Source organism: Podarcis tiliguerta (genome assembly GCF_965153285.1).
Source record: "Podarcis tiliguerta genome assembly, chromosome: 1".
In the NCBI taxonomy this organism is placed as follows: domain Eukaryota; kingdom Metazoa; phylum Chordata; class Lepidosauria; order Squamata; family Lacertidae; genus Podarcis; species Podarcis tiliguerta.
This window is the reverse complement of record NC_139534.1, coordinates 64541446-64566348: the sequence shown is the minus strand read 5'-3', so window position 1 is coordinate 64566348 and position 24903 is coordinate 64541446. Positions and strand designations below refer to the sequence as shown.

At 41.5% G+C, this 24903-nt stretch overlaps 2 protein-coding genes across 6 annotated transcripts in view; one reads left to right on the top strand and one right to left on the bottom strand.

Moving 5' to 3' along the window:
- The window catches only part of KCNC1 (potassium voltage-gated channel subfamily C member 1), a 118506-nt gene extending 94690 nt beyond the window's left edge, over positions 1–23816 (top strand). Inside the window, exons 2-5 of one of the 5 annotated variants that reach the window (XM_083426304.1) lie at positions 1672–2605; positions 15339–15527; positions 21621–21673; positions 22495–23816. In XM_083426304.1, coding sequence (XP_083282430.1) covers positions 1672–2605; positions 15339–15527; positions 21621–21673; positions 22495–22554 — 1236 coding nt within the window. In that variant the 3' untranslated portion in view covers positions 22555–23816. Of the gene's footprint in view, positions 1–1671; positions 2606–15338; positions 15528–21620 lie in introns of all 5 variants that reach the window. The other 4 variants (XM_083426303.1, XM_083426305.1, XM_083426306.1 and 1 more) reach the window with 4 other exon arrangements.
- The window catches only part of SERGEF (secretion regulating guanine nucleotide exchange factor), a 101324-nt gene continuing 97406 nt past the window's right edge, over positions 20986–24903 (bottom strand). Inside the window, exon 12 of the mRNA XM_083426373.1 lies at positions 20986–24798. The gene's annotated coding sequence lies outside the window, so the exon portion shown is untranslated. The remainder of the gene's footprint in view (positions 24799–24903) is intronic.

Sequence of the window (24903 nt, the reverse complement as noted above, 5' to 3'; positions counted from 1 at the left end):
TATAAGCCAGGACATTCCATGTGTGTGCAGTGAAGCTATTTGACAATTTATGTGGGATATGCATAAATGTGGATTATGGGCTTCCCCCAACCCAAAAAAAAAAGGAACCCTATATTAGTGTGAAAACTCCCTGATAAAGCCTCCTATGGGAAATGTCAGGACTCTCTACAGGACTGTGGTAAAAAGTCAGCCTCAATTCATATTCAGCAAAGTTTCTTCCACCCTAAGTGATTCGTTCTACTTTGCAACTCTAAAAATAGGGCAATTGGGAGCTCAGTTCTGAGCCAGCCTTGATAGCCTGCTGCTCCTTATTTTATTTTGAAACTATTTGTTTTAGCAAAACTATACCTGCTTGCTTGTTCCTGATGCCACCCTTGGTTTGTCCTATTTACCTGTGTTACCTTGGCCAATGTACTTTAGATTCATTTTTTGGTTCAGTGAGTGACCAAGGAAAACAACCCCCCCCCCCAATAGCTGGGCATGTGCGTGTATCGAATGAGTGGAGATGACCATCTCCCCAGCTCTCAACTAAGCTGGCCTTCTAAAGTGGGAAGATGGTGGGACTTATCCAATCTGTGATACATTGGATCCTGGGCCAGCCTCCTTGTGATTGCACAACTGCGTGGTGCCCAGTTCAGGCCCAATTGCTGCATCAGCTGCATATTATTTCAGAATGTGCAGGAGATCAAAATGGTATTCACATATCCTCTTTAGTACAGAATCTAAACATATACTTTTTCTGAAAAGAATTTGATTTTGAGATGCAGAGTAAAACAAAACACTAGGGCTGTGCCCTGTCTTGGGACAAATCCCAGATCCTGAACCAATCCAGGCTTGGCCCAGAGCAGGTCAAGACATCCCCAGATTGTCCTGGGTCAGGTCCACTCAGAGTAATCCAGAGCAGCCAGGTGACCCTGTATTTAATCATAGTTCTAAACCCTAATTAAACCTGTAGAGTGGTACCTTGGGTTACATACACTTCAGGTTACATACACTTCAGGTTACAGACTCCGCTAACCCAGAAATAGTGCTTCAGGTTAAGAACTTTGCTTCAGGATGAGAACAGAAATCGCGCGGCAGCAGCAGGATGCCACATTAGCTAAAGTGGTGCTTCAGGTTAAGAACAGTTTCAGGTTAAGAACAGACCTCCGGAATGAATTAAGTACGTAACCAGAGGTAGTGGGTCACAAAGAGAGGGGGCGAAGGAGGAGACACAGGCAAAGAATCTCATTTGTCTGCCACCCCCTTGCCACTGACAATATGCTTAATTGGGTTTTTTAATCCTATGTAAACAATTAGGGCTGTACAAGTCCCCTGATTCAGTTTGGATCTATATCAGGTCCAGGTTGTCCCATGATATGAGGCATCAAATAAGTCCCCAAACTACAGGGTATTGGCAGCTCTAGAAAATATTTTACAATGGAACAAGACGGTTCAATTCAAGTTTCCTAAACTGTAGATAAGCCACTCCAAAGATCATAGGCTAACTTGGCCATGGACCCTGTTGCTTTGCCAAATGGGTGTTGAGCACTTGCAGCCAGGCAGCGCCATTTCTACTGGTATTATTTTCTTTAATGTCTCACAATCAAATCTCTATATGCTTTGTGTTTTCCCCTCCTCACAAACAAACTTTACTGTCTAACAGCTTTCTCCTGTTTTCTCTCTCTACAGTATATCGCATTTGCCTCCCTCTTCTTCATTCTGGTTTCCATCACTACCTTTTGCCTCGAGACCCATGAGAGATTTAATCCCATCGTTAACAAGACGGAGACGGAAATTGTTGGGAATGATACCCACGTGCGCATCTATCGGGAGGCGGAGACAGAGGCCTTCCTAACCTACATTGAAGGGGTCTGCGTCGTTTGGTTTACTTTTGAGTTCCTAATGAGGGTCATTTTCTGCCCGAACAAGATGGAATTTATCAAAAACACCTTGAACATCATTGACTTTGTGGCCATTCTGCCTTTCTACTTGGAGGTTGGACTCAGTGGCCTGTCTTCCAAAGCTGCCAAGGACGTCTTGGGCTTCCTGCGAGTCGTCCGATTCGTACGAATCTTGCGAATTTTCAAGCTGACCCGCCACTTTGTAGGTCTGCGGGTCTTGGGTCATACCCTCCGTGCCAGCACAAACGAATTCTTGCTGCTCATCATCTTCTTGGCATTGGGCGTCTTAATCTTTGCCACAATGATCTACTACGCTGAGAGAATAGGTGCTAAACCCAATGATCCTAGTGCCAGCGAACACACACACTTTAAAAATATCCCCATTGGCTTCTGGTGGGCTGTTGTCACCATGACTACCCTGGGCTACGGAGACATGTATCCTCAGACTTGGTCAGGCATGCTGGTGGGGGCCCTCTGTGCTCTCGCAGGCGTGCTGACCATTGCCATGCCTGTACCCGTCATTGTGAACAATTTCGGAATGTATTACTCCTTAGCTATGGCTAAGCAGAAGCTACCAAAGAAAAAAAAGAAGCATATCCCACGGCCGCCCCAGCTGGGATCCCCCAATTATTGTAAATCTGTCATAAACTCTCCACACCACAGTACTCAGAGCGACACATGCCCACTCGCCCAAGAAGAAATGTTAGAAATTAACAGAGCAGGTAGGAAACCTCTTAGAGGAATGTCCATCTGACCTTTAACCTCCATCCTTTGTAGAGATTGAAAGATTCAGTCAGACTGCTTTCTTAGCACAATGGGTAGCACATTATCCCATTACTGTCCCACCACCACACATGGAGCAATGTGTGGGACATACAGGTTGCAGGGACAAAATGGTACAGGAGAAGTTGACAAGTGAAACTTAGGAGAGCACGCTTTAGGAGCCTTAATATTGGTCCTGTTTAAAGGGACACTCAAAAGATTTTAAGAGTTAATACAGCTAGTGGAAGAATATTTTTTAGAAATTTACAGCTTATGTTTGCCGGGCTGCATTAATACATCACGATGGTTCCCATGAGCGAAGTGCTTCCTGGCATTCTGGGAGCCAAGGGCGCAGGTCATGCCCAGCAAAACAAGCACACACAAGTACACAATTCCCACACCCCCTGGATATTTTTTTCGCCACTTGTTCCTAGATGCTTTTTGAGTTGCAGAACACCATTTACGTTAGAGAAACCAGGTGCCTCCTTAAAGGATAAACTTACATCAATACATGCAGATTTCATGAGACAACCATGTATTTTTTTCAGATGGTGGTTAGCCACCCATTAGAATGATAGCTTAGACTTCCCGCAGAAACACAATGTGATTCAGAAGGGAACAAGGCTAAATGTAAGGGTGTTTATTCCACATCACGTGACCCAACCAATTTTGTAACAAGTAGCGACATAATCAACATGGAAGCTTAGCATTTAGAGCTCTGAACAGGAGGAGCAACAATGCCTCCTCACAAAAGGTCCACAGTCTACAGCTCCTTCAACCCTCCTCACAGTAAAGGCTGACTGAAAAGGGGAGAACATTGACCATTTTGTGCAGACTTATTCTGAAGAGCCATGAGCGATAATCTCACAGGGTACTTTATTATGATTATTTGTTAATTATAGTGATAAATGACAGCAATAAGAAAATATTCCCAGTCAGACTAAACTATATTTCATATTAGTTCAACATTGGGGGTGGGGAATAAAAATACTAGTCATCATGGAATATATTATAATATCCCATGGCTAGTGGTTAGTTATGGGACTATCTCAGTTTTATGAGACTCCTCAAAGAGCACACAAAGTTACAGGGCTTTGATCTGATCAGTTCAACCCCATAATCTACCTCTACCCATGGAATATCATTGACCAATTCTGTGGGGGGAAATAGTACTTTTAAACATAATAAACACAAATTATTTTGGCCGGTAAAACAAGCATTGGTTGCAGCCATATGCAACCTTCAGCCTATTTTTAAAAGATACTTCCCATTGGGATATATTGCGATAAAAGTCATTTATACAGTGATTCATACTAAACTTTAGTAGTGAGGGATACGTTTAAGGAACCAGTTTATAATTATGATGGTCTTGCAGTATCATTTATATGTTTATTTATTTTTGGCGGAAAACTAATTTATCACTCCATGTGGGTGTAAAATCTCCTCTATCCATTTCATAGCCATGCATGTGGATGCTATTGAAAGAACACAAAAGAAGCGTGACTTTCCTTTGTGTGTGTGGCTTCACCAGTGCCAAACGCTGATATATTTTTTTAAGAGATGGGAAAGTGATGGCAGAAAATTAACTTTGTTCCTTTGCAGAACTCTGTAATATTCCATACAGATGGTAAAGAGCTTTCATTTTTGTCACTATATTTTGCTGTGGGTTTGTTTGTTTTGTTTTTTTGTTTTCGGTTAACCCTTTAGTTTGATTTGAAGACTTCCATTGCACCAGGCTGGCCACAATCCATGCAATGACTGCCTCTTTACTATTTTAACCTTTGCGCACACACCTATGTGGTTTTTGCTGTCCATTCTCCTCAGGTTGCAAATGCTTATCACAATGCCATCACAAAGCAATGGAGCACCTTCTTCATGAGTAAATAGGAATGGTTTACGTTTCTGCGAAGTACGGAGGATAAGAGGACACTCATGAAGCAGCGTGTCACATACATCCAACTGCCCAATGAGATCGTGGCAGATTGTGTATCCATGGTGCAGTGTGGAACCACTGTGTTCTCATGAATGCTCTGAACTCACATGCAGTCCCTGTGCATAAAAGGTCCTGATGGCCACCTGTTATCTCTGGTGTGATTCTTCTTGTATGTGGGAAAGTATGAACCGAACTGCTCCAGCAGCCATTTGTCTGTGTGTGACTGGAGCAGCACTTAGGTGCAGCCCAGCTCACACGGAGGGGTTGCCATTCAGTCCTATACATGAGACGGATCACATGGAGAAAAGATGTGGCCAGCTTGCATGTGTGAACCTTAATGCGTATCTGCTTGTCATCAGCTCCAGAGCCCATTTGTACTTTGTTTAATTCGGTTGGATTACATACAGGACCCACTCATTCATTTGGTGCAGCCTAAAGCAAAACGTGCATATTTTATTTGGGGGAGGGTTGTAAGGCATTGTGGTGAGGGGTTTATAATATTCAGGGACATTGTTGTTTTTCTCAAATTGGCACTGCACAACCCATTGTCTGCGTGCAAGTGGCCTGCTGCAGTCATCACTAGTAGACCACACTCAGACTTCTGACTGTTATTCCTAGAAGTTGGGCAGCACCAAACTTGGAGGAAAGGAGATGCCAAAGGGAATCTCATCTGGCTCAGTACCAGGGATGGATAGTGTCAGCAATGAATGTTAAAAACAAAGCCAAGCGGTTTTTGCCTTCTAATACAAAGGAAAATACCATTCTTTCTTTATAAAGACTTCAACAGTGATCAGTTACTATCTGGTTCTGTAAATCATATAAGAACCAATTGCTAAACATTACAGAGTTGCTGGAGATGCAAACTTAATGAGGAGCCTGTACATTAGTAACACTCTGACCAGCTTTAGTGTAGTTTCTAGTCTACTGTGAATCCAGAGTGGATTCTTTTGGTCTGGGTGTTAATAGACATATTGAATTAAATGTAAATAACCCCAACCAACTGTCCTTACTGCCAGCACCAGTGAAACTACAGTGCAGAAGCACTTTCTAAGTGCCTACTCAGGTTCTCTGCACCCTAACCTTTATATGGAACGAGCCACCATGTTAAGTTATATATATTCCCCTATTGAGTTTTAGAGTGGTACAGCTAAAACTCGCAGAATGCTGGAGAGAGTAAAATGGCCCCACCAGGTCTCATAGAGAGGTCTGCAGGTGGAGAGAAGTATGGGCTGTAGTTTCATGCTTTCAGCACCTCAGAATTGCCTAAGGATATGTGTCTATAAGACACGCAGGGATGAATTCAGCACTCAGAATTAACAGAATAACCACTTTTTGCTTGTGCTGATTCAGCTCAGGTGAGCGTGCAGATTCCTGTATGACAGTCTCGATCGCTGTGCCTTTGTGGCTCACTTAAAATTGGAACAACCAGTAATGCTACTGCATTGCACTACCTCATAAGTGATAGTTTACTTTAAAAATAAAATAACTGTTTTGCCTTATTGAAGGGTGATTCCTGACCATAGCTGCATATAAGTATAACCCATCAAAGTTAGTGGACGTAAATGAATGTAGCGGTACATTGTGGAAAGGGCCCTAGCCCAGTGGCAAAGAGCATCATTTGCATGCAGAAGGTTGCATCACCAAGGTCTGGGGAAAACCTTCATCCAGAAACCTTTCAAAGCTGCCTAGTCCATGTAGACAATGCAGAGCTAGATGGACCAGTGGTCTGGCTCAGAATAAAGGAGCTGCCTCTCTTCCTATATGTACATTTACCTATCTGTATTTTATTTCTAAACTTTTTATGGAAACTGGACTAGTTCCAGACCTAAGGCCTAGCCCACACTTAACACACCATAGTCAGTGAAATCATTCCTGTGTTTAGGTTTGTCGTATGCTTATATAACAGGCATAATAGAGTCAGATTTTTCCCCCATTTGAAAATGAATTACAAAAATCAGCATGACCGTAGTAGAACCCATACCTTTCCTGATGTCTCCTCAGGACCGGGGGGGAGAGATTATGCATCTCCGTTATCTTTCTGGTCACTTAAATTCACACAAGAGTCTGCTCATTTCTGGGCCTTCAATTAAAAAAAAAAGGCATGGAGATTTTAGAAACTTAGATTTGTGGGGTTTTCAGACTTAATCAGTGCTGAGATGTTAAAGAAACACACAGCTCTGAATCAGCATTACTGCTCTGCCTGTGTTCTCTCAATAAGGAGTAGGAACAATGTTGAGGGTTTCTTTTTAGAATCAAGGGAGTGTGGATTTTATGAAATAAATAAATGAATAAAACTTCCACCTCAATGTCCCCACCCCTCAACCTTTATGCCAGCCAGCCAGCCAGCCAGCCAAAAAACCTGGCACAGACCCTGCACCATCCTTTGAAAACCTTTGCTCATCCTGACCTAATTTGACTACCTGGAATAAATCAAATAGTTTTTAAACTCAAAATGCCAGGAGCTCCTTCAATAGATTTCATATTTCAATACTTAATGGCAAAACAGTTCAGTGACCATACTATCGACTATCACCTGAACCTTCGCTTCCAGGGCTGAAACATAAATCTGCTGCTTGTGTTAAAGGAATTTTACATCAATGAGGTTTTATATCCTACTAGTTGATTTACCCCATGTGTAGTTAAGGAACAGAGGCTATTGTATTCTGAGCCCTTAACTATCAAAACTGGACAATTGTCTACCCATAGTTTGATGCTTTGCAAGGAGCACAGTGCAGCTAAGATATTTTACTGACTGGTGTTAATGAGTATGAATGTCAGTCACCCAAATGAAATGAGCAGGTGGAAAATGAGGAGTTCTTCCTTGTGTGACATCCCACAAAGCCATTTGCCCACTGACAGTGGGGCAAATACAGATTACACTGACAACTATGGCAAGCTATGACAGCTATGACCTTCTGCACTGAGGTAAATTGACATCACTGCTGTAATGTCAGGGTCTGACGAATTTTATTGGCTACAGGCAGAGCCAAGAAAATCATTTGCAAAATAGTGGTCTCACTGAAAGCTTTTCAGGGTTTTAAAAGAAATCAGTCCTTGCAATGCCTTTGCATTTTTTCACTTTTAAAAATGGGGAGCTGAAGACCTGATCTTTTGAATTTTGGATACTGTAGTAAACCACTACTACATTACTGCTTATGCACAGAACAAATTATGGCTGTTTATACAGCAACAAAAACAAACAAATGGGGTTTTGTGTGGAACTCAAGTCTTGGTGTACTTCTTACTATTTTATACATGATGTAAACTTCAACCCAAGTCTTTCTGTACTTGTTGCTTTCATAAAACAAAACCATTTCTGCCCTCGTGGTCCTTCACAGTCATCTCTGCTCCTTGAATGGCATACATTTCATCTTCTACAGATCATCATATTGTAGTTATTTATTACCTAAGACTGAAACTCAAGTTGGAGGGTGGTGCTATAAGATCTTAAGTGGTGGCTTGGAGAGGTAGCTTCTGCAATGATTATCTCTCCCTGCTATGTTAGGCAGCGCAGTGAAATATTCCCAGGTATCTGACCTGTTCTTTGACTATAGCATCCTACTATGAAACTACTATAATTTTAGTTTGATTTCATAGGTACAGTACCACTGTGAGTGAGGCTGTAAGTACTGCAAGACCACCTCTGGTTCTGAGGTACATTTTTGGAAGGAAAGTGCTTCCAGGAACAACATTTTTTTCAGGATTGCACCTTTCCAGAGTCACCTGTCAAAGAAAGACTGCCTGACCTTCACATTTTGACCCCTTGTCTCCAGATGTCAGTAAACCAACATGTCACCTCACTCCAAGAAACAGTGCCTCTAAATGGTGGTATTGTCTAGGAGGGAGGTCACAGCGTTGGCCAATAAGGTTTGTGAGAGATTATTCCCTGAAGTACCTTTATTGAGACCTACACTTCCTGGAGGGATCCAGTCCAACACTTTGGTGAGTAAATACTCACAGGTAGGTTGGGTTTAAGGGCCTCTGGGTTTAGCATGCTAAGCTAAATTCTGCCAGCATAAAGTCTATGGTATGAAGATGACATCAAAGTGCATTTTAAAATATACAAAAAAAAAAACATTTATAAGGCTTTTTAAAAATGACAGCACTGATAAAAAAAACCTCTATGTATATATTACATTAAAACTGTAAAGTTTTGGGATAGCTAAAAATCAACGCAATTGCTGTGTAGTAACAAATTAAGTTTTTTACATGTTCTTCATGTTTCTCTTTTTCTCTCTCTCTCTTTCTCACTATTTGTTTTTTTCTTACTGTATGTTGCTTGCAACTTATATATGTTACAGACTGTCACATTTTATATTCTGATGTTTTTCTTCAATTCCTATCAACCTGAGCTCCATGTTGGGCAACAGAGGACATTAGAATACAGTTCATTAAATCAAAACAACAAGGGATGTCACAGACTAGGTAAACTCCATTGAGGTTGTGACACACAAAACCTGATGCAAAAGGTATTAATGCCCAAAGAAAAAAAAGTAAGTACTTGATGCGACATGGCACTAACTGGCTAAGTTGCTCTCTTTAGTACTGTCTGCATGGAAAACAAGTTAATTTGCATTGCTCTCCAGCAGAAAATTTCAAGAACATATTGGCTGAACAATAATCTCGCTCCTGGTATCAAAATCACTTACACCATAGCTTTTGTCAAACTCTAACTCTCCCAGCTGTACTTACATCCATATTCTCTCCAAGCTGTCATCTCATCATCTCATCATTACCTGTCTGTGGTTTACTGTATCTTCCTCTGTAATTCTTCTGTGTTATAATCTATGATCGATGTAGCCCTTGTGTGCTGGTAACCCATCCTTAAATCTGTTCACTTGGAAGTGAGCCCCATTGTCTTCCAGTGGAACTTACTTGCAAGAAAGTGTGCATAGTTAGAACTGGAATGTGTCATCACCATTCAAAGGCAAACAACGGAACATGGGGTGTTGTCCTTTTGAATCCCTCACAAGCTCTGGCATACATAAATATCCAGTGTTCATCTTTGAACATGGTCTCGTGCACAAACCAAATGGGATATTTTGCTGAATTAGAGCCTGCCTGAAAACACGCATTTTATTTTCTACAAAGTAAATCTTCAGAGAACAATCAATTTACAGGTAGTTTTGTGTTCAAGTCTCAGGAGAAAAATCTTGGGTTTATGTCCTCATTCTCCTTTGGTGTATATTTGTAAGCATTGTTTTGGATGAATAAAGAAGAGAAAATACATTATATATAACTACATAAGTGGAGAACGGGGGCTGGGGGAGCAAAAAGTATTTACAGTTCAGCCAGACAGCATTATAAATCATAAATCCTAAATACACAGGGAGACCACATTCCCACCAAATATTTAAAGCACTATGATACCACTTTAAACAAGCAAGATTTATTAAGGGTGCTAAGAATTGTTAATAGGCCCCTATTCCCCAGCGCATACAAACTACAATTCACAGAGTCATTTAACAATTAATCCTTTTTCACAGGAACCTTGGAATTGTAGAGGTCTTCCGACAACTCTCAGCATCCTTATAAAACTACAGTTCCCAGAATTCTTTAGAGGAAGCAATGACTGTTTATAGTAATATAGTGTTGAGAATTTGACCAGAGAGTATAGCCTCACACTTTACAAAAGCTAGGCAAGTAGTTGGTTGAATCACCATTTTATTATTTTTAAATAAGCTTTTTACATCATAGGTCTAGTATTTATGTTTTGAAGCTGATAGGGAAGCAACCTGCCCTCAGTTTACTATGGTGCAAAACAGAAGTTAATACTCTTAAGAACTCTGTAATTACTCAGCATGCCTAAGAGATACAGGATCAGTTTTAGACTGATTAATCTGCACTTTTAGCTCTCATCAAAAATTCAGTGGGACTTACTCCTGGTCAAGTGAGGGTAGGGTTGCAGCCTCATTCCTCAAGCTTCTAAAGTTTAGGATTCAAATAAAGAGGACTTCTGCTTGCACAAGGGAACTTTCCCCCTCTCCTCACCCTGGGCACCCCCACACCCAGAAATTCACTTGGAGGGATCAGGAGAACCTCCCCCACCTGCCCAGAACAGCTTATGGGGGGGAGAGAGGATGATTTGTTCCATTTGTCAAGCCAAAATGGTTGCTCTGACATCATGATCATCTTAGTGCAATGTTGAATTCCTCCCAAAGGCTGGTATTCAACTAAGTTTTACTCAGAATAGACTCAATGAAATGAATGAAAATGAGTAAGTGAGGTCCATTTATTTCTGAATAAAACTTAGCTGAATGCATCCCAAAGAACCATAGCGGGCATAACTTTGCACTATGTTGATCATTCTGACAGGGCATGCCCAAGGGAAGCCCTGTTGCACAAGCAGAACTCCTTGTGTAGGCTTCCGCTAATAGGACTTATTAATTGAAACCCACATTAAACTCCATTTTTAATTCCCCCACCAACTTCCAATATTATTTAAATTGAAGACACTAATAAAACTTGATTGCGGCACATATTCCAAGGTTATCATGGCTTGGACAAAACAGTCAAATGATGGTTTGACATTTGTCTGAGCCGTAGGGTCATGAACTTCCCTTACACTAGAGCTTTCCAAACTTTTCATGTTGGTGACACACTTTTTAGACATGCATCATTTTGCAACACAGTAATTCAGTTTTACGAGCAAACTGGAGGTTAAACTTAACCCTTATAACAGCATTTGTGCGACACACCTGCACAGTGCAGCCAGCACACTAACGTGTCACCACACACAGTTTGGAAAGCTCTGCTTTACACACTTCAATTCCTTCCCTGACTTCCTGGTTTAGGCAAACTATAGTTTGACATTACTTCTGAGTCAGCAATCTGTGCATCTGGAAGGAAAGCACCAATCATAGTTTGCAATTTTTTACTTAATATCAGCCTATCATTTGCCTGAATTATGTCAGGAGGAAATGGAGGAGAAGGATGACCTGGAATATGTTTTCCTAGATATGTCAAGTCTTTGACACAGAATATTGCACCAGTCCCCCCTCTTTTATACTTTTCACTGAATAAATTGCTTATCATCGTTTGGCCCCTTGAAATAAATTCTGGGATATGGGAAAGCTCCTCTTAATACAACTAAACCATTACTGCTTGACCATGTAACAGTAACCTTCTGAATTTCTGAACACAACCACGTACAGAGGTGCCCCTCACACAGCTTTAATTCTTTAGGGGAGAAGACAAGCACCACCCATTCAAGGATAGTGCATATCAGGTTAATCCCTGGCTATTGCACCAATGCTAATTGTGTCCCTCAGCCAAGGTTGGAATTTGCGTATGAGGAATTCAGTGAGACAGGGAGTAAAGCATAACCAGTGATAAATGCAACAAACTCAATGAATCAATTGATTTATTGGCGTACCATACTTCACTTGCATTTTGGAATAAAGTTCATAGTTACCAACTCAGGGCAGGTGAATAAGATCTTGTCATCTTCCCCCCTCAGCAAAATTATCCCCAAATTAACAACTCCTACCATATCTAGAACATTACATGTGATATATATTTACAAATAAATGCTTGATGTAACCTCCCCAATCTTTTTTGAAGGGAAGGGCTTGCATGAAATATATATAACACGCTATGTTACATGCTGTATGTTGGGATAGAAGAATGCTATGAATCCTTTCCCCTAGCCTCCAATACACACAAATGCAGCACATGTGTGGCAGTTGCACATGATAAGATGCTTCCTTGGTTTGCTCACTTTGATAAATTACCACTCAGTTGTTGTTCTCTTGTATGTTTTAACTATAGGAAGCTTCATCTGTAATATAATTCTGTATTATGTGTTCCTTGAGTGCTTTGTTTGGCTTTCGTAGGGGATTCTGGAGTGTCCATTAAATGTTATTATAAGGCCATAAGCCACACTAGGTGCTTCCTAGGTATACCTTTATGAGGACCCAAACTTCCCCCAAACCCAAGAGTCACTTTTCAATTGGAGGACATTAACAGAAACATAATAACCACAATCTGCATTATTTTTGCCATAGGCACAATTGATGCAAGCAAATTGGCATGCAGCAGGGACTGGGAAGCCAGATGTTGTTGGATTTCAACCCCCATCCATTCCAGCCAGAATGGCCAAGTGGATTGATGGGAGTTGGAAGTTCAACATCTGGAAGGCTACAGGTTTTGTATCCCTGGCATAAAGGTTGATGAGAGCTCATATGCAGCAGTGTCCAATTACATTCATATAGTTATGGATAAGCTATTTGTGTTTGTTAATGCACAACAGCTCAAACTCACTTTTCAGTAGAAAAAGATGAAATTGCTGCTTAGTGCAATGTTTCTGTTTCCATATTATCTTTGTCTTCCCAATACCAAACTTTAAAAAAAGTTGCATTAGAAAAGTTACAGGTGCTGTAGTACATCTTCAAGATGGTCACTCCCTGCTTGCATTTAGTTAGCACTTTGTCAATTCCTCCAACTCTTTCATTCAGTCCCCATCAGAGGCACTGGCAATTTGTTGCCCAGCATAGGCCGTGCAGCGAGTATGGTAGGTGTAGTATTATGAGAATGCAATGAGCAAAGGAACTTTTTCAAGGTATCGGGTCCTTTCCCCACCCATTCCACTTATTGCGTGTTGAGACCCTGAAACCACCCCCTCGATGGTGAATAAAACACAAGGACGCAGATATTAGGTTAATGTTATTGGGCAAATTTAGACCACAACTTTATTGGTTACTTAATGTGAGTGGTATTGGCTTAGGCATTGGATTCACTCGACTATATTTGACTCCTGCCCAACACGCAGGGAGTCCAGTAAGGGTCAACCACTGGTAGGGGGAGCCCCATTGATGGAAACCAACTTGAGCTCCTCCAGGGTTCCCAGCGGGGTTGTGGCATGGCCCTAGCCCCGCCCTGGGCTTCGGACAAGATCCACACACCCGGATTCCTTTAACGGAATACCCTTAAGCTTGGAGGGGCAGGTGATGGCCACACTTCCCCTCCCCCATCATAAGATCAACCAATGCCTAACTGCCAACCCTTACAAAGTTGTGACAATTGCTACGAGGTAGGCAAAAACCCAGTGGCCCATGCCAATTTGCCAAGTTGAAAAATTCCTACCAGGCCCCTCAACGGCGACCAACCAAGGTCCATAGCAAGGCCAATATTGACACGTGCAAATTAGGGAGGGCGGGCGGGAGATTGAAGAAGAGAGCCGAGAGAAAGCTCTCCGGCTCATGCCTTGGTTTAAATGGGGACCGGCCACGTCTCCCCAGCCAGCGGATTGGCTGGCTGGTCGATGACGTGGCCAGGAACCTCCGGGTGATGCAGGACTTTGTCCCCCCGCCCCTGGAGGGGAGTGGGTGGCCACATGGTCCACCACAACTCCTCCCTACCATGAAGTGGAGTGGATTTGCATAAGTGGATTCAGAACTCCCCTTCATCTCTAAAGCTGGCAAATTAAAGAGCTGTTTGTACGAATAGAACTAAGAAACCTTACAATGCTGTTTATGTACATCCTGCTCTTCAAATTATAAAGAGCAACAATGGTTGGCTAGTTAATTCATATCAAATATCTTTGATTGTTCTGTGCTCTCTTTTATCCCTCTGGGTTGATTTTATTAATCACTATCTGCGAGCTAGTGAAAGCTATGAAGTGTCTTGAGCAAAGGTATATTGATTGTTGATATCTATCGTGAGCAAGGAATATTGATCTGTCATGAGAATCGTTGTTTTATACACTGCCCCTTTAATTTAAACTCTATAGGATCACCTGCCATGTCTGTCCAATTATCTCTATGTAATAAGCATTGTGCAACCGAGGCTTTGAATGCTGCAGCTATCTGTGCTACGCCACTCAAAAGAAAGGGTTTACATTTATGCCTGGTGATCCCTCTATGGCCAAAACATCCCAACTGAACTGTGCCATATTCCAAGTATATATTCAATATATTCTTTGCACTTTAAAATGTTAGAAGAGCACTTTAAACTGCTTTGAGATTGTGAAGCAAGTCACACAGAGGAAAAAGTCTGTTCTCATGGAAACATGTTGATTGAAATGGACACATTTAAAAGCCATCTATTATCATCTGCAATGTACGTTTGTTTTCAAATCCCATCAGCTGCTTGATTATCTTGAGGTACCATCCTGTGCTGCCGTTGCAAAAGGCAAAAAAAAAAGTATGTCTTTGAAGACAACTTCAGCAAATGGATTTTTATTGTAAAGAATCCATGTTCTGCTGTCATATTCCATTATGTCCTCTGTGTGCATCTGTCTTAAATGTGTGCCACCATTTTGTGTGAACCAAAATGGAAACAAATCAGAAGCAACTTGTGTAAGGATTATTTCCTGAGAAATGCACCACAACAGGTATAAATCAGCAAAGCTAGAATGCCACAAAAAAAGAAAAAGAATCATCATCAGTGCCAGTCTCCAAAGTTGTTGAGTTCTAGGAAGTTTATTGAGAAACAGAAAATTTGGGTGCCATCTTCCATCATGCTAAATATAATCTCGTTTCTAATTGCAGAGCTGCTCACAGAGCTAGGAGCCAAAGCTACCCTGTTTCTAACAAGCTAACATTCTGTTTTCCCCTTTCACTCTTTTCCTTTTCGGAAAAAAAGAAAAGAAAAGAAATTTCATTTGGTGCGCTGCACACCTCCAACATACCTAGGGCAAATGTGCTACTTTTTTTTTCCTTTTTCTATCTCACCTTTTAGCTGTTGAACCCTACCAACAGATTTCGTTCTGATAAAACCATTCTTAGTGTTTCAATAGCCTTCTGCTTATATGTTTGAAGATTCGAAACTGAATGGGGAGGTGGCCAAGGCGGCGCTGGCAAATGAAGACTGCCCCCACATAGACCAGGCTATGTCACCCGAGGAAGGCCTGCCCTTTACCCGTTCTGGCACTCGGGAGAGATATGGACCTTGCTTCCTCTTATCAACCGGGGAATATCCCTGCCCGCCTGATGGAGGAATAAGAAAGGGTATGTAGATGAGGTCCTGTAATCACATAGATAGTAACATAGTTTAAGAGATAAAGTACTTACTGATAAGTAGTGAGCTTGTTTTAGATAGTGGCTTCTTGTGCTACAATAACAGCCTGATGCCTGCATTTTAAGTTACTAATCTGGGCTAGGAACAGTGGTTCCCAAACTCTTTAATCTGTGTGCCCTTTGCAAATCATTTAATCTAGTGTGCAAATCTAGCATTCACCTGCACCAGCCCCCAAGACCTTAGCTGCCATACAAGGCTTCACAGCTCAATCTTTTTTCCACCTTCTTATTGCAATTGCTGTGGGACAACATGGTTCCAATTCTTTCACCTGCTACAAAACCTCTTTAAGCTCTCGCCTTCTCTTTCTTCTGTACCCCCCCCCCAATTTCATGTGTGGCAGGCGGAGGGGAGGAGGCAATTCAAACATGCTCAGCAGAATTTCCAGAAGGTCACTTGTAGGTCACTTGTAGAGGCCTTTAACAAATGTCATGCAAGGAGCGATCACTTGGCATGATAAGTTTTTTGTTTTTCATTTTCTCTGGCAAATGCTCATGTGCCCCTAAGGGTGCAGGTACCAGTTTGGGAACCACTGAGTGGGGAGGGAAGCAAAAATAAAACAATGTTTGTGACAGTGTCAAGCAGCTTAGTCTTCCTTGTTGGTTTATTTCAGCAAGTGCCAATAGAGAGTAGTTAGCAGTATCCTTAATCTATTCTAGTTTCTTCCCCAAAGAATGTGAGAGACTCACTGATCGGAATAATCCAGGAATGACAGCTATTTAGAAAGTGCGGGCATCTTAAGACAATTGTTTGGCCATCTCTTATCCATATACAACACATAACATTAAACTCTAGCCCATTCAGCTTTCATAACTCAGTAGAATGGCCACCACTCCATGAAGACAATGTTATGCTCTCCTTTGGCTCCCACGTTCATTTGCCTTGACCACGGTTAGTATTTGTTATTGTGGCCTGTTGCCAATCTCCCTGAATATTTTCATGAAACTTTTATGACCGTATCGACTGCACCTACTACTGAAATAAAAACAAGATCATTATATATATATATATATATATATATATATATATATATATATGCAGGTTTTGGTGTCCTCGGGTGTCTTCCCGTGTAAAAGTTGGGGTGTCTAGGCGACGTTTCGACGAGGTCTCACTCGTCATCTTCAGGCTGGTGCTTTCGGCTTCTTGTTACTGGAACAGAGCAGGATCTCAGTGTTTGAGTTCCTATAAATACTGTTGAGGAGGTGTGGTGTATAGCCTCCAATGTTCTGGGCAGAGAGGAGGTTCCCAGGCTAGTGTGCCTTTTCTTCTTTTGTTCCTTAATTACTTGAGGGATATCTTGAGTGATTTCTTGAGTGATTTCCTGAATCCCACTTAGGTGGGTCATTAGGTGTGGATTAGTTGCTAAAGCCTTCGTGTCTTGAACTCTTGAACTTTGTGAAGAGTTTTTCTGAGAAGATGGCTGTACTGCACTTGGTTGTGCTCTGGCTTGGCTTCGTGTATAGGGGCGAGCTGTGGTTTTGTGGCCTGTGCCAGCCAAATCTGTGTAGGGATTGCAGGGGGGTGCAGCATCCGGAGGTGCCACCCTGGTTTGGCTACTGGATGGTGTCTGTAATTTATCTGTGGAGAGGGTCTGGGTTTGGGTCTGGTGTGGTTGATTGGTGATGGCGTTCTGTGTGCCTCTGGATCTGGTGTCAGATTTTGTGGGGAGGGCTAATTTCCAGATGTCTGGCAAGCGGGATGTGTCGTCACGCTTGTTCATGTTGTGAGGGTGTTTCTCTATCTCGATGGCTTCCATGATTATTCTCTTGTGGTGATGTTCCATGTTAAAGAGCAATTTGGAATCTGCAAAATTAATTTCGTGTCCTGTTTCTTTCATGTGTTGGAAAAGAGAGGAAGTTTTTTCTTCTTTTTTGACGGCATTCTTGTGTTCTGCGATACGTGCATTTATTCGTCTGTTTGTTTGTCCAATGTACGTGGCTGGGCAGACTTTGCAGGGTATTTCATAGACCCCTTGGTTTTCCAACTGAATTTTATCCTTGGGGTTTCTGAGGATATTGGCTATTTTTTGGTTGGTGCAAAAGGCTGTTTTGATATTGTGTTTATGGAGGATTTTGCTAATTTTATCTGTAGTGCCCTTGATATAAGGAAGGAGGGCTATGCCATTGTTTTCTTCTGTGTCTTGGTTTTTGGGGGGTGTTTCTTTTTGGATTAGCTTCGTAACCCTGTTTTGCTGGTATCCATTGGCAATTAACACATTTGAGAGATTCTGTAACTCAGTTGTCAAGTGGTCTTCGTCAGCCAGGCGTTTGGTTCTGGAGATGAGAGTCTTGGCTACGGAGTTTATTTGTGCAGGGTGGTGGTGTGATTGTGCATGTAAGTAGCGGTTGGTGTGTGTTTTTTTCCGGTAGATAGTGTGTCCTAGGGAGCCATCAGGTTTTTTGTAGATTAGGACGTCAAGGAAGGGAAGTTGGTTGTTGGCTTCTATTTCCATAGTGAATTGTATTTTGGGGTGTAGGCTGTTGAGATGTGTGAGGAAGCTATCCAGTTTTTCCTTCCCGTGTGGCCAAATTACAAAGGTGTCGTCAACATATCTGAGCCAAAGTTTGGGTTTGTGTTCTGACTTGTCTAAAGCATTGGTTTCGAAGTGTTCCATGTACAGGTTAGCGATGACCGGTGAGAGGGGTGATCCCATAGGTGCTCCTTCTATCTGTTTGTATCTTTGTCCATTGTGGATGAAGTACGTGTTGGTTAGGCAGTGGTTGGTCAGGTCCAAGATGTATTCGGGGGGATTGTATTTGTTTTGGATGGCTGTCAAGGCTTCATTAATGGGTACTTGTGTGAAGAGAGATACAACATCGAAGCTCTCCTTTGGCTCCCATGATGCACCTCTACTTGTGAGCTTCGATGTTGTATCTCTCTTCACACAAGTACCCATTAATGAAGCCTTGACAGCCATCCAAAACAAATACAATCCCCCCGAATACATCTTGGACCTGACCAACCACTGCCTAACCAACACGTACTTCATCCACAATGGACAAAGATACAAACAGATAGAAGGAGCACCTATGGGATCACCCCTCTCACCGGTCATCGCTAACCTGTACATGGAACACTTCGAAACCAATGCTTTAGACAAGTCAGAACACAAACCCAAACTTTGGCTCAGATATGTTGACGACACCTTTGTAATTTGGCCACACGGGAAGGAAAAACTGGATAGCTTCCTCACACATCTCAACAGCCTACACCCCAAAATACAATTCACTATGGAAATAGAAGCCAACAACCAACTTCCCTTCCTTGACATCCTAATCTACAAAAAACCTGATGGCTCCCTAGGACACACTATCTACCGGAAAAAAACACACACCAACCGCTACTTACATGCACAATCACACCACCACCCTGCACAAATAAACTCCGTAGCCAAGACTCTCATCTCCAGAACCAAACGCCTGGCTGACGAAGACCACTTGACAACTGAGTTACAGAATCTCTCAAATGTGTTAATTGCCAATGGATACCAGCAAAACAGGGTTACGAAGCTAATCCAAAAAGAAACACCCCCCAAAAACCAAGACACAGAAGAAAACAATGGCATAGCCCTCCTTCCTTATATCAAGGGCACTACAGATAAAATTAGCAAAATCCTCCATAAACACAATATCAAAACAGCCTTTTGCACCAACCAAAAAATAGCCAATATCCTCAGAAACCCCAAGGATAAAATTCAGTTGGAAAACCAAGGGGTCTATGAAATACCCTGCAAAGTCTGCCCAGCCACGTACATTGGACAAACAAACAGACGAATAAATGCACGTATCGCAGAACACAAGAATGCCGTCAAAAAAGAAGAAAAAACTTCCTCTCTTTTCCAACACATGAAAGAAACAGGACACGAAATTAATTTTGCAGATTCCAAATTGCTCTTTAACATGGAACATCACCACAAGAGAATAATCATGGAAGCCATCGAGATAGAGAAACACCCTCACAACATGAACAAGCGTGACGACACATCCCGCTTGCCAGACATCTGGAAATTAGCCCTCCCCACAAAATCTGACACCAGATCCAGAGGCACACAGAACGCCATCACCAATCAACCACACCAGACCCAAACCCAGACCCTCTCCACAGATAAATTACAGACACCATCCAGTAGCCAAACCAGGGTGGCACCTCCGGATGCTGCACCCCCCTGCAATCCCTACACAGATTTGGCTGGCACAGGCCACAAAACCACAGCTCGCCCCTATACACGAAGCCAAGCCAGAGCACAACCAAGTGCAGTACAGCCATCTTCTCAGAAAAACTCTTCACAAAGTTCAAGAGTTCAAGACACGAAGGCTTTAGCAACTAATCCACACCTAATGACCCACCTAAGTGGGATTCAGGAAATCACTCAAGAAATCACTCAAGATATCCCTCAAGTAATTAAGGAACAAAAGAAGAAAAGGCACACTAGCCTGGGAACCTCCTCTCTGCCCAGAACATTGGAGGCTATACACCACACCTCCTCAACAGTATTTATAGGAACTCAAACACTGAGATCCTGCTCTGTTCCAGTAACAAGAAGCCGAAAGCACCAGCCTGAAGATGACGAGTGAGACCTCGTCGAAACGTCGCCTAGACACCCCAACTTTTACACGGGAAGACACCCGAGGACACCAAAACCTGCATTCCTGTACCCGTGAAAATCTACGAAAGCATATATATATATATATATATATATGGAGAGGGAAGCAGACCATGGCTTATTTAAGCGGATGAAGTGATGATGGTGAAAATGCAAACCAATTAATACTCACCCTAAGAGATTATCAAGCACATGCTTAGATACGTAAAACATATCATTTAAATCCATTTCAGTGTAGTATACATACGCCCTGGTCTGATAACTCCAGCATGTGGATGGAGGCTCCAATGTGCCTGTGGAGCTTTCTGTGAATGGTTGCTAAATACTCTTGTGGTATGTTCCCATATAAGAGCATGCCAAGTTTTGGGTGTCCCCCACCAAAAACAACAACAATGAATTGTGGCCATTGAGTGTAACACTGCATATTGACCAACTGCAAATATGGTAGGGTGAAATCCATGGCACAGGGTCGTACTCTACAGAAACTGTAGGATGTATTGCATGTCGGTAGGGGGAGACTATGAATAAATGCCAGTTGTAGAAATAGAGCAGCTGTAATTCTAACTTCAAAGCCTATTGATGATAAGATATAGTAGGATAATTGTACTTTCATTTGAAAGTATCTCTGCTGAAAATTCCCTTTGTAGCAAAGTGTTTTATATCTGATTCTGTATTGGATAGGTGTTGGCCACTTTCATTCAACTGGAGTCTTCTTCTTCTTTTGGTTCTTGCTTCAGTGTATTCTGAGACTTCTGCAAAGTGTCATCTCACTGGGGATTTTTTTAAAAAAAGTGTAGTTCCCATGATGCACCTCAACAAGAACCAGGCTCTGCCTGTTGAGTGAAAGTAGAGCCAGCTAACTAAAGAAGTATAAAATGTCAGCATATTGTTGGCCTGTTTGAGGGGTGGGAGGGTGTGTATATATACCTTTTGTGTTCCAACCAAATTTCATTTCCTAGATTGTCTTACTGTCTATAATTTGCTGAGCTGTTTTGTGCATGTCTAAAAACTGGCAGAGGGGAAAGGAAAACAAATGCATGCAACAATACTGGTAAACAAACTGAGTAGTATCTCTATAGCAACATAATAACTGCTTTTGCTTTCGGATGTTATAAAGACATCTTTTTAGGGGGCCCAACCTTCAGATAATGTGATATGTAGCTATATAGAACATGGGGTATTTATTTCTTCCAGCTGCTTTATGGCATTGCCTACATTATAGTAGAGGGTTTCCATCCAAGGGAAAGGAGGTTATTTCCCCTCTCCACCATTTTCTGATTGCTTCTGACATGGTCATGTTGCAAGGGATACTACTCTCAGCATGTCAAAGCATGAGGATGCTACTGATCTGGCTACTTTGTTGACCATTCTGTTGTTGATCCAATGCTGTATTTTTGCATTTTTTTTTTCTTTTTAAATGAAGGTTATGAAATGTCACGGAGTCTTAACAGCATAGCTGGCATAAGTGGAAAAGCGGTAGGATTATCCTCAAAGCCTGCACCCTACAATTCTCCTAGCCCAACGAGACATTCTTGGTCTCCCATCCCATCCATTTTGTAGCATGGATCAGTAGCAGAGAATGGTCTAAATCATAATACTAAAAAAAGAAAGAAAAAAGAAAAAGAAATGCTATTCTTTCTAATTGACCTATGAGCTGTCACAATATAATGCAAATGATGATGATGATGATTGAAGCGGTCTGTCTCTCGGTAGCATCTCATGGGGACGGTGTTACTACTGGTTTTAGTAACGCTTACACTGACAACATCCTTGATCGGTAGTGCTGAGATGACACTAGGTGGGCATTAGTAGCTTTGGCGGGCCATAACACTGCATGATATTGGAACATAAGACAACAAGGTGGATGCATCATGTAGTTTCCTCTAAGGTTGCATCAGGCTGGTATGTGCTTTTTCTTGGCTAATGGTGGATCCACTGGCTCTTATGGAATGGGTTAGGCATTCAGGCCAATGCTGAAACTTGCCAACGATTGAAGATTTTGCTTTACTCAGGATATTTTTGAGCCATAGGAACCCTGCAGGAGTTTGAGCAAAACACACGCAGTAGGATGAAACTTTGCATGGGCGCCTATTCTATGTTGAAAGCAATAAGATACACTGTAGAGAGGTCTCTAGCTGGCTGGCTGACTGCATGGGAAAAAGTACTGGCGGAGAAGAAAACTGGCTGCCTCTGCATGTAGCTCTTTCCACCTTAGTCCTCCTTCCTTTAAAACACCCAGCTTGATTTGAAAAGCGCAGGAGAGAAGCTCAAGTATTGATTATATTCTTTACATGCAGATCTTTGCAAAGAAAGTCCTGTCATTGCTAAATATATGCCAACAGAGGCAGTCAAAGTGACTTGACATGGAGAGAACGAGATGGACAATGATGGCTTGTAAACGTCTGGGTGGAACTGTGCAGGCATAGAAGACCTCCTCATTTGGACAAATGTAATCTCACTCCATGCAAGTTTGCAGGATGATTCTATGTGGTTTCACAGATATAAGTAGATTTGCAGGCTTTTTCTATGGCCAAAATGTAACAAATGATAGATTTTTTTTTGTTGTTCCATAGCATGAATTGCATGAAAACAAAAAAACCTGCAATTGTATGAGTAACTTTAAAGGGGGGGTGGGAGGCAAAGTGATCTATTTTCTTTCAAAGCTCTTTACTTTTACATACATTGTTGTAGCCAAACTGTAAAATGTTCTAAAACCGTACATTCCTTTGCTATGGATTGCTTCTTTTTGTATACAAGATAAAAAGAGTTAATGGTTTTAAAAGTGGAATCGGGCGGTCATATTGACCAAGCCTTCATAAATACATCACATTAACATGAAAAAACAATCAAGAACTTTTCATTCAACTAGAATTGTGTAAACTGTACAAACAACTTTCTTTTCCTGTCTGTTTTTGTTGGCATGCTTGTGAAACATGGGACCAACTCTTGGACCTGATGGTAACAGCTGGTCTAGACTTATTTTCCAGCTCTGGTTATGTTGTATTTTATTGGTGTATAGATCCAATGTGAAGACCCTTCATGGCAAATTGTTCACATTACGTAATCAGTGATGAATTTAACAACAACAAAATGTTTTTTTAAAAAAAAAATCAGAAAAATCAGAAAATCTGGGACTTACAGTATACAAATCAGGAAGCTACTCAAGTGTAAGCTTGTCTCAGAGTTTAAGAAACAAGATGATGGCATTGTATGCAATTTAGAACTTCTGAGTAAAATGCATGCACAATGTTATGCAAAACAAATCCTAGCATGAAATAAATTTTGTATCATGGTTTCAATGCCTGCTGTACAGTGTAAATCAGAATTCTTTTCTAAAATGATCAGAGGTTTCCAGATACACTTCTGAAATCGTGAATAAATACAAGACTCCCAGTGGAAATATAAAAGAAGCTTGATTTTAATTTGCTTCTAAAATGGGAAAATTGGTGACTGCATCATCAAATGGTTCCTCCAAATCCTTGATACAACTCGTGTCTACAGTCTTCACGACACTAATAAATATAACAAATGGAAGGTATAACGTAGAGTTATGTAGGTCTCTTTTGCTCCCTCTCTTCTTTCCCCTTTAATAATAAAAGTTTGGCTTTTTAGATGATAATGTGAAGTTTTGTTTTCCTCTGTGATTCTCTTAAATTCTCCACTTTACAACAGCAACCCACATCATGTAAGTCTTTAAAAGGGATCAAGAGCAAAATAATTTTAGGAAATAGTGAGCTATCTCTAAAGCTGTCAAATATTAAGGGTAGTAACAGAGACTCGTGGGGGGAAGCTATAATATTTCACTTGGGATTCAAAGAGTAAGATATAGAGATTGCTTGTCAACATCATTCTTGTAGTTTGAACATCCCATGCAAGGTATTTCTTCAAGGGTTACAAATTCACTGAATACCTCTACCAAACATCTCAGGAAGAAAATAAGACTTCTGGAACTACTAGTTGGTATGAGAAATATATATTTGAACAGGAAATGTTGTAGAATAAACTTGGTTTATAGGTATTCCTTTGCAATAAGTTAGCTTAATCATATTAACCAAATTTTTTGAATCCATTCAAAAATAATAGGAGATATGCTTTTCCAGTTATTATCATATTAGTAGCTGGTTCTCACATTTAATAGAGTGGGGAAAGCACTGAAAGTGTGACCAACTTCCCCCCCCCCCCTCATTTCTGATGTTAAGATGCAAAATGGGAACTAATGGAGCTCTCATCCACTGTGAGATCCACAGGCCTCCCCCTCTCCCAATGATTTATGGTGAGTGATAGCCATGAGTCCCACATTACAGCGGGTGTATGTGTAGAAGCATGACACGCTTGAACTTAAGTTGGAACAGGCTCCAAGATCAATCACAGAAGAACATGGATTTGTTATAAGGTTATGGATAACAGATGGTACAGTCAGGAGGCCAGTTTCAAAATTAGAGATCATGATGGGATAGAGCAGCAGGGGAAATCGCTTGATGAAGTCAACCCAAAGCCACAAGACTTTCCTTATCAAAACTAGTATATTGATTTGTGCTTAGGTTTCAGGAAATCCATGCGTGATCTTCAGAAAAGGGATTGTGTGGCAACCTCTCTCTACCCTGTTTAGGAAGAGGATAACAATATGAGTAACAGCAACTTTAAATCCACAAGCGATCTGTGTAGTGGTTATAATGTTCTCAATTGAAGTCCCACAACAGAATATC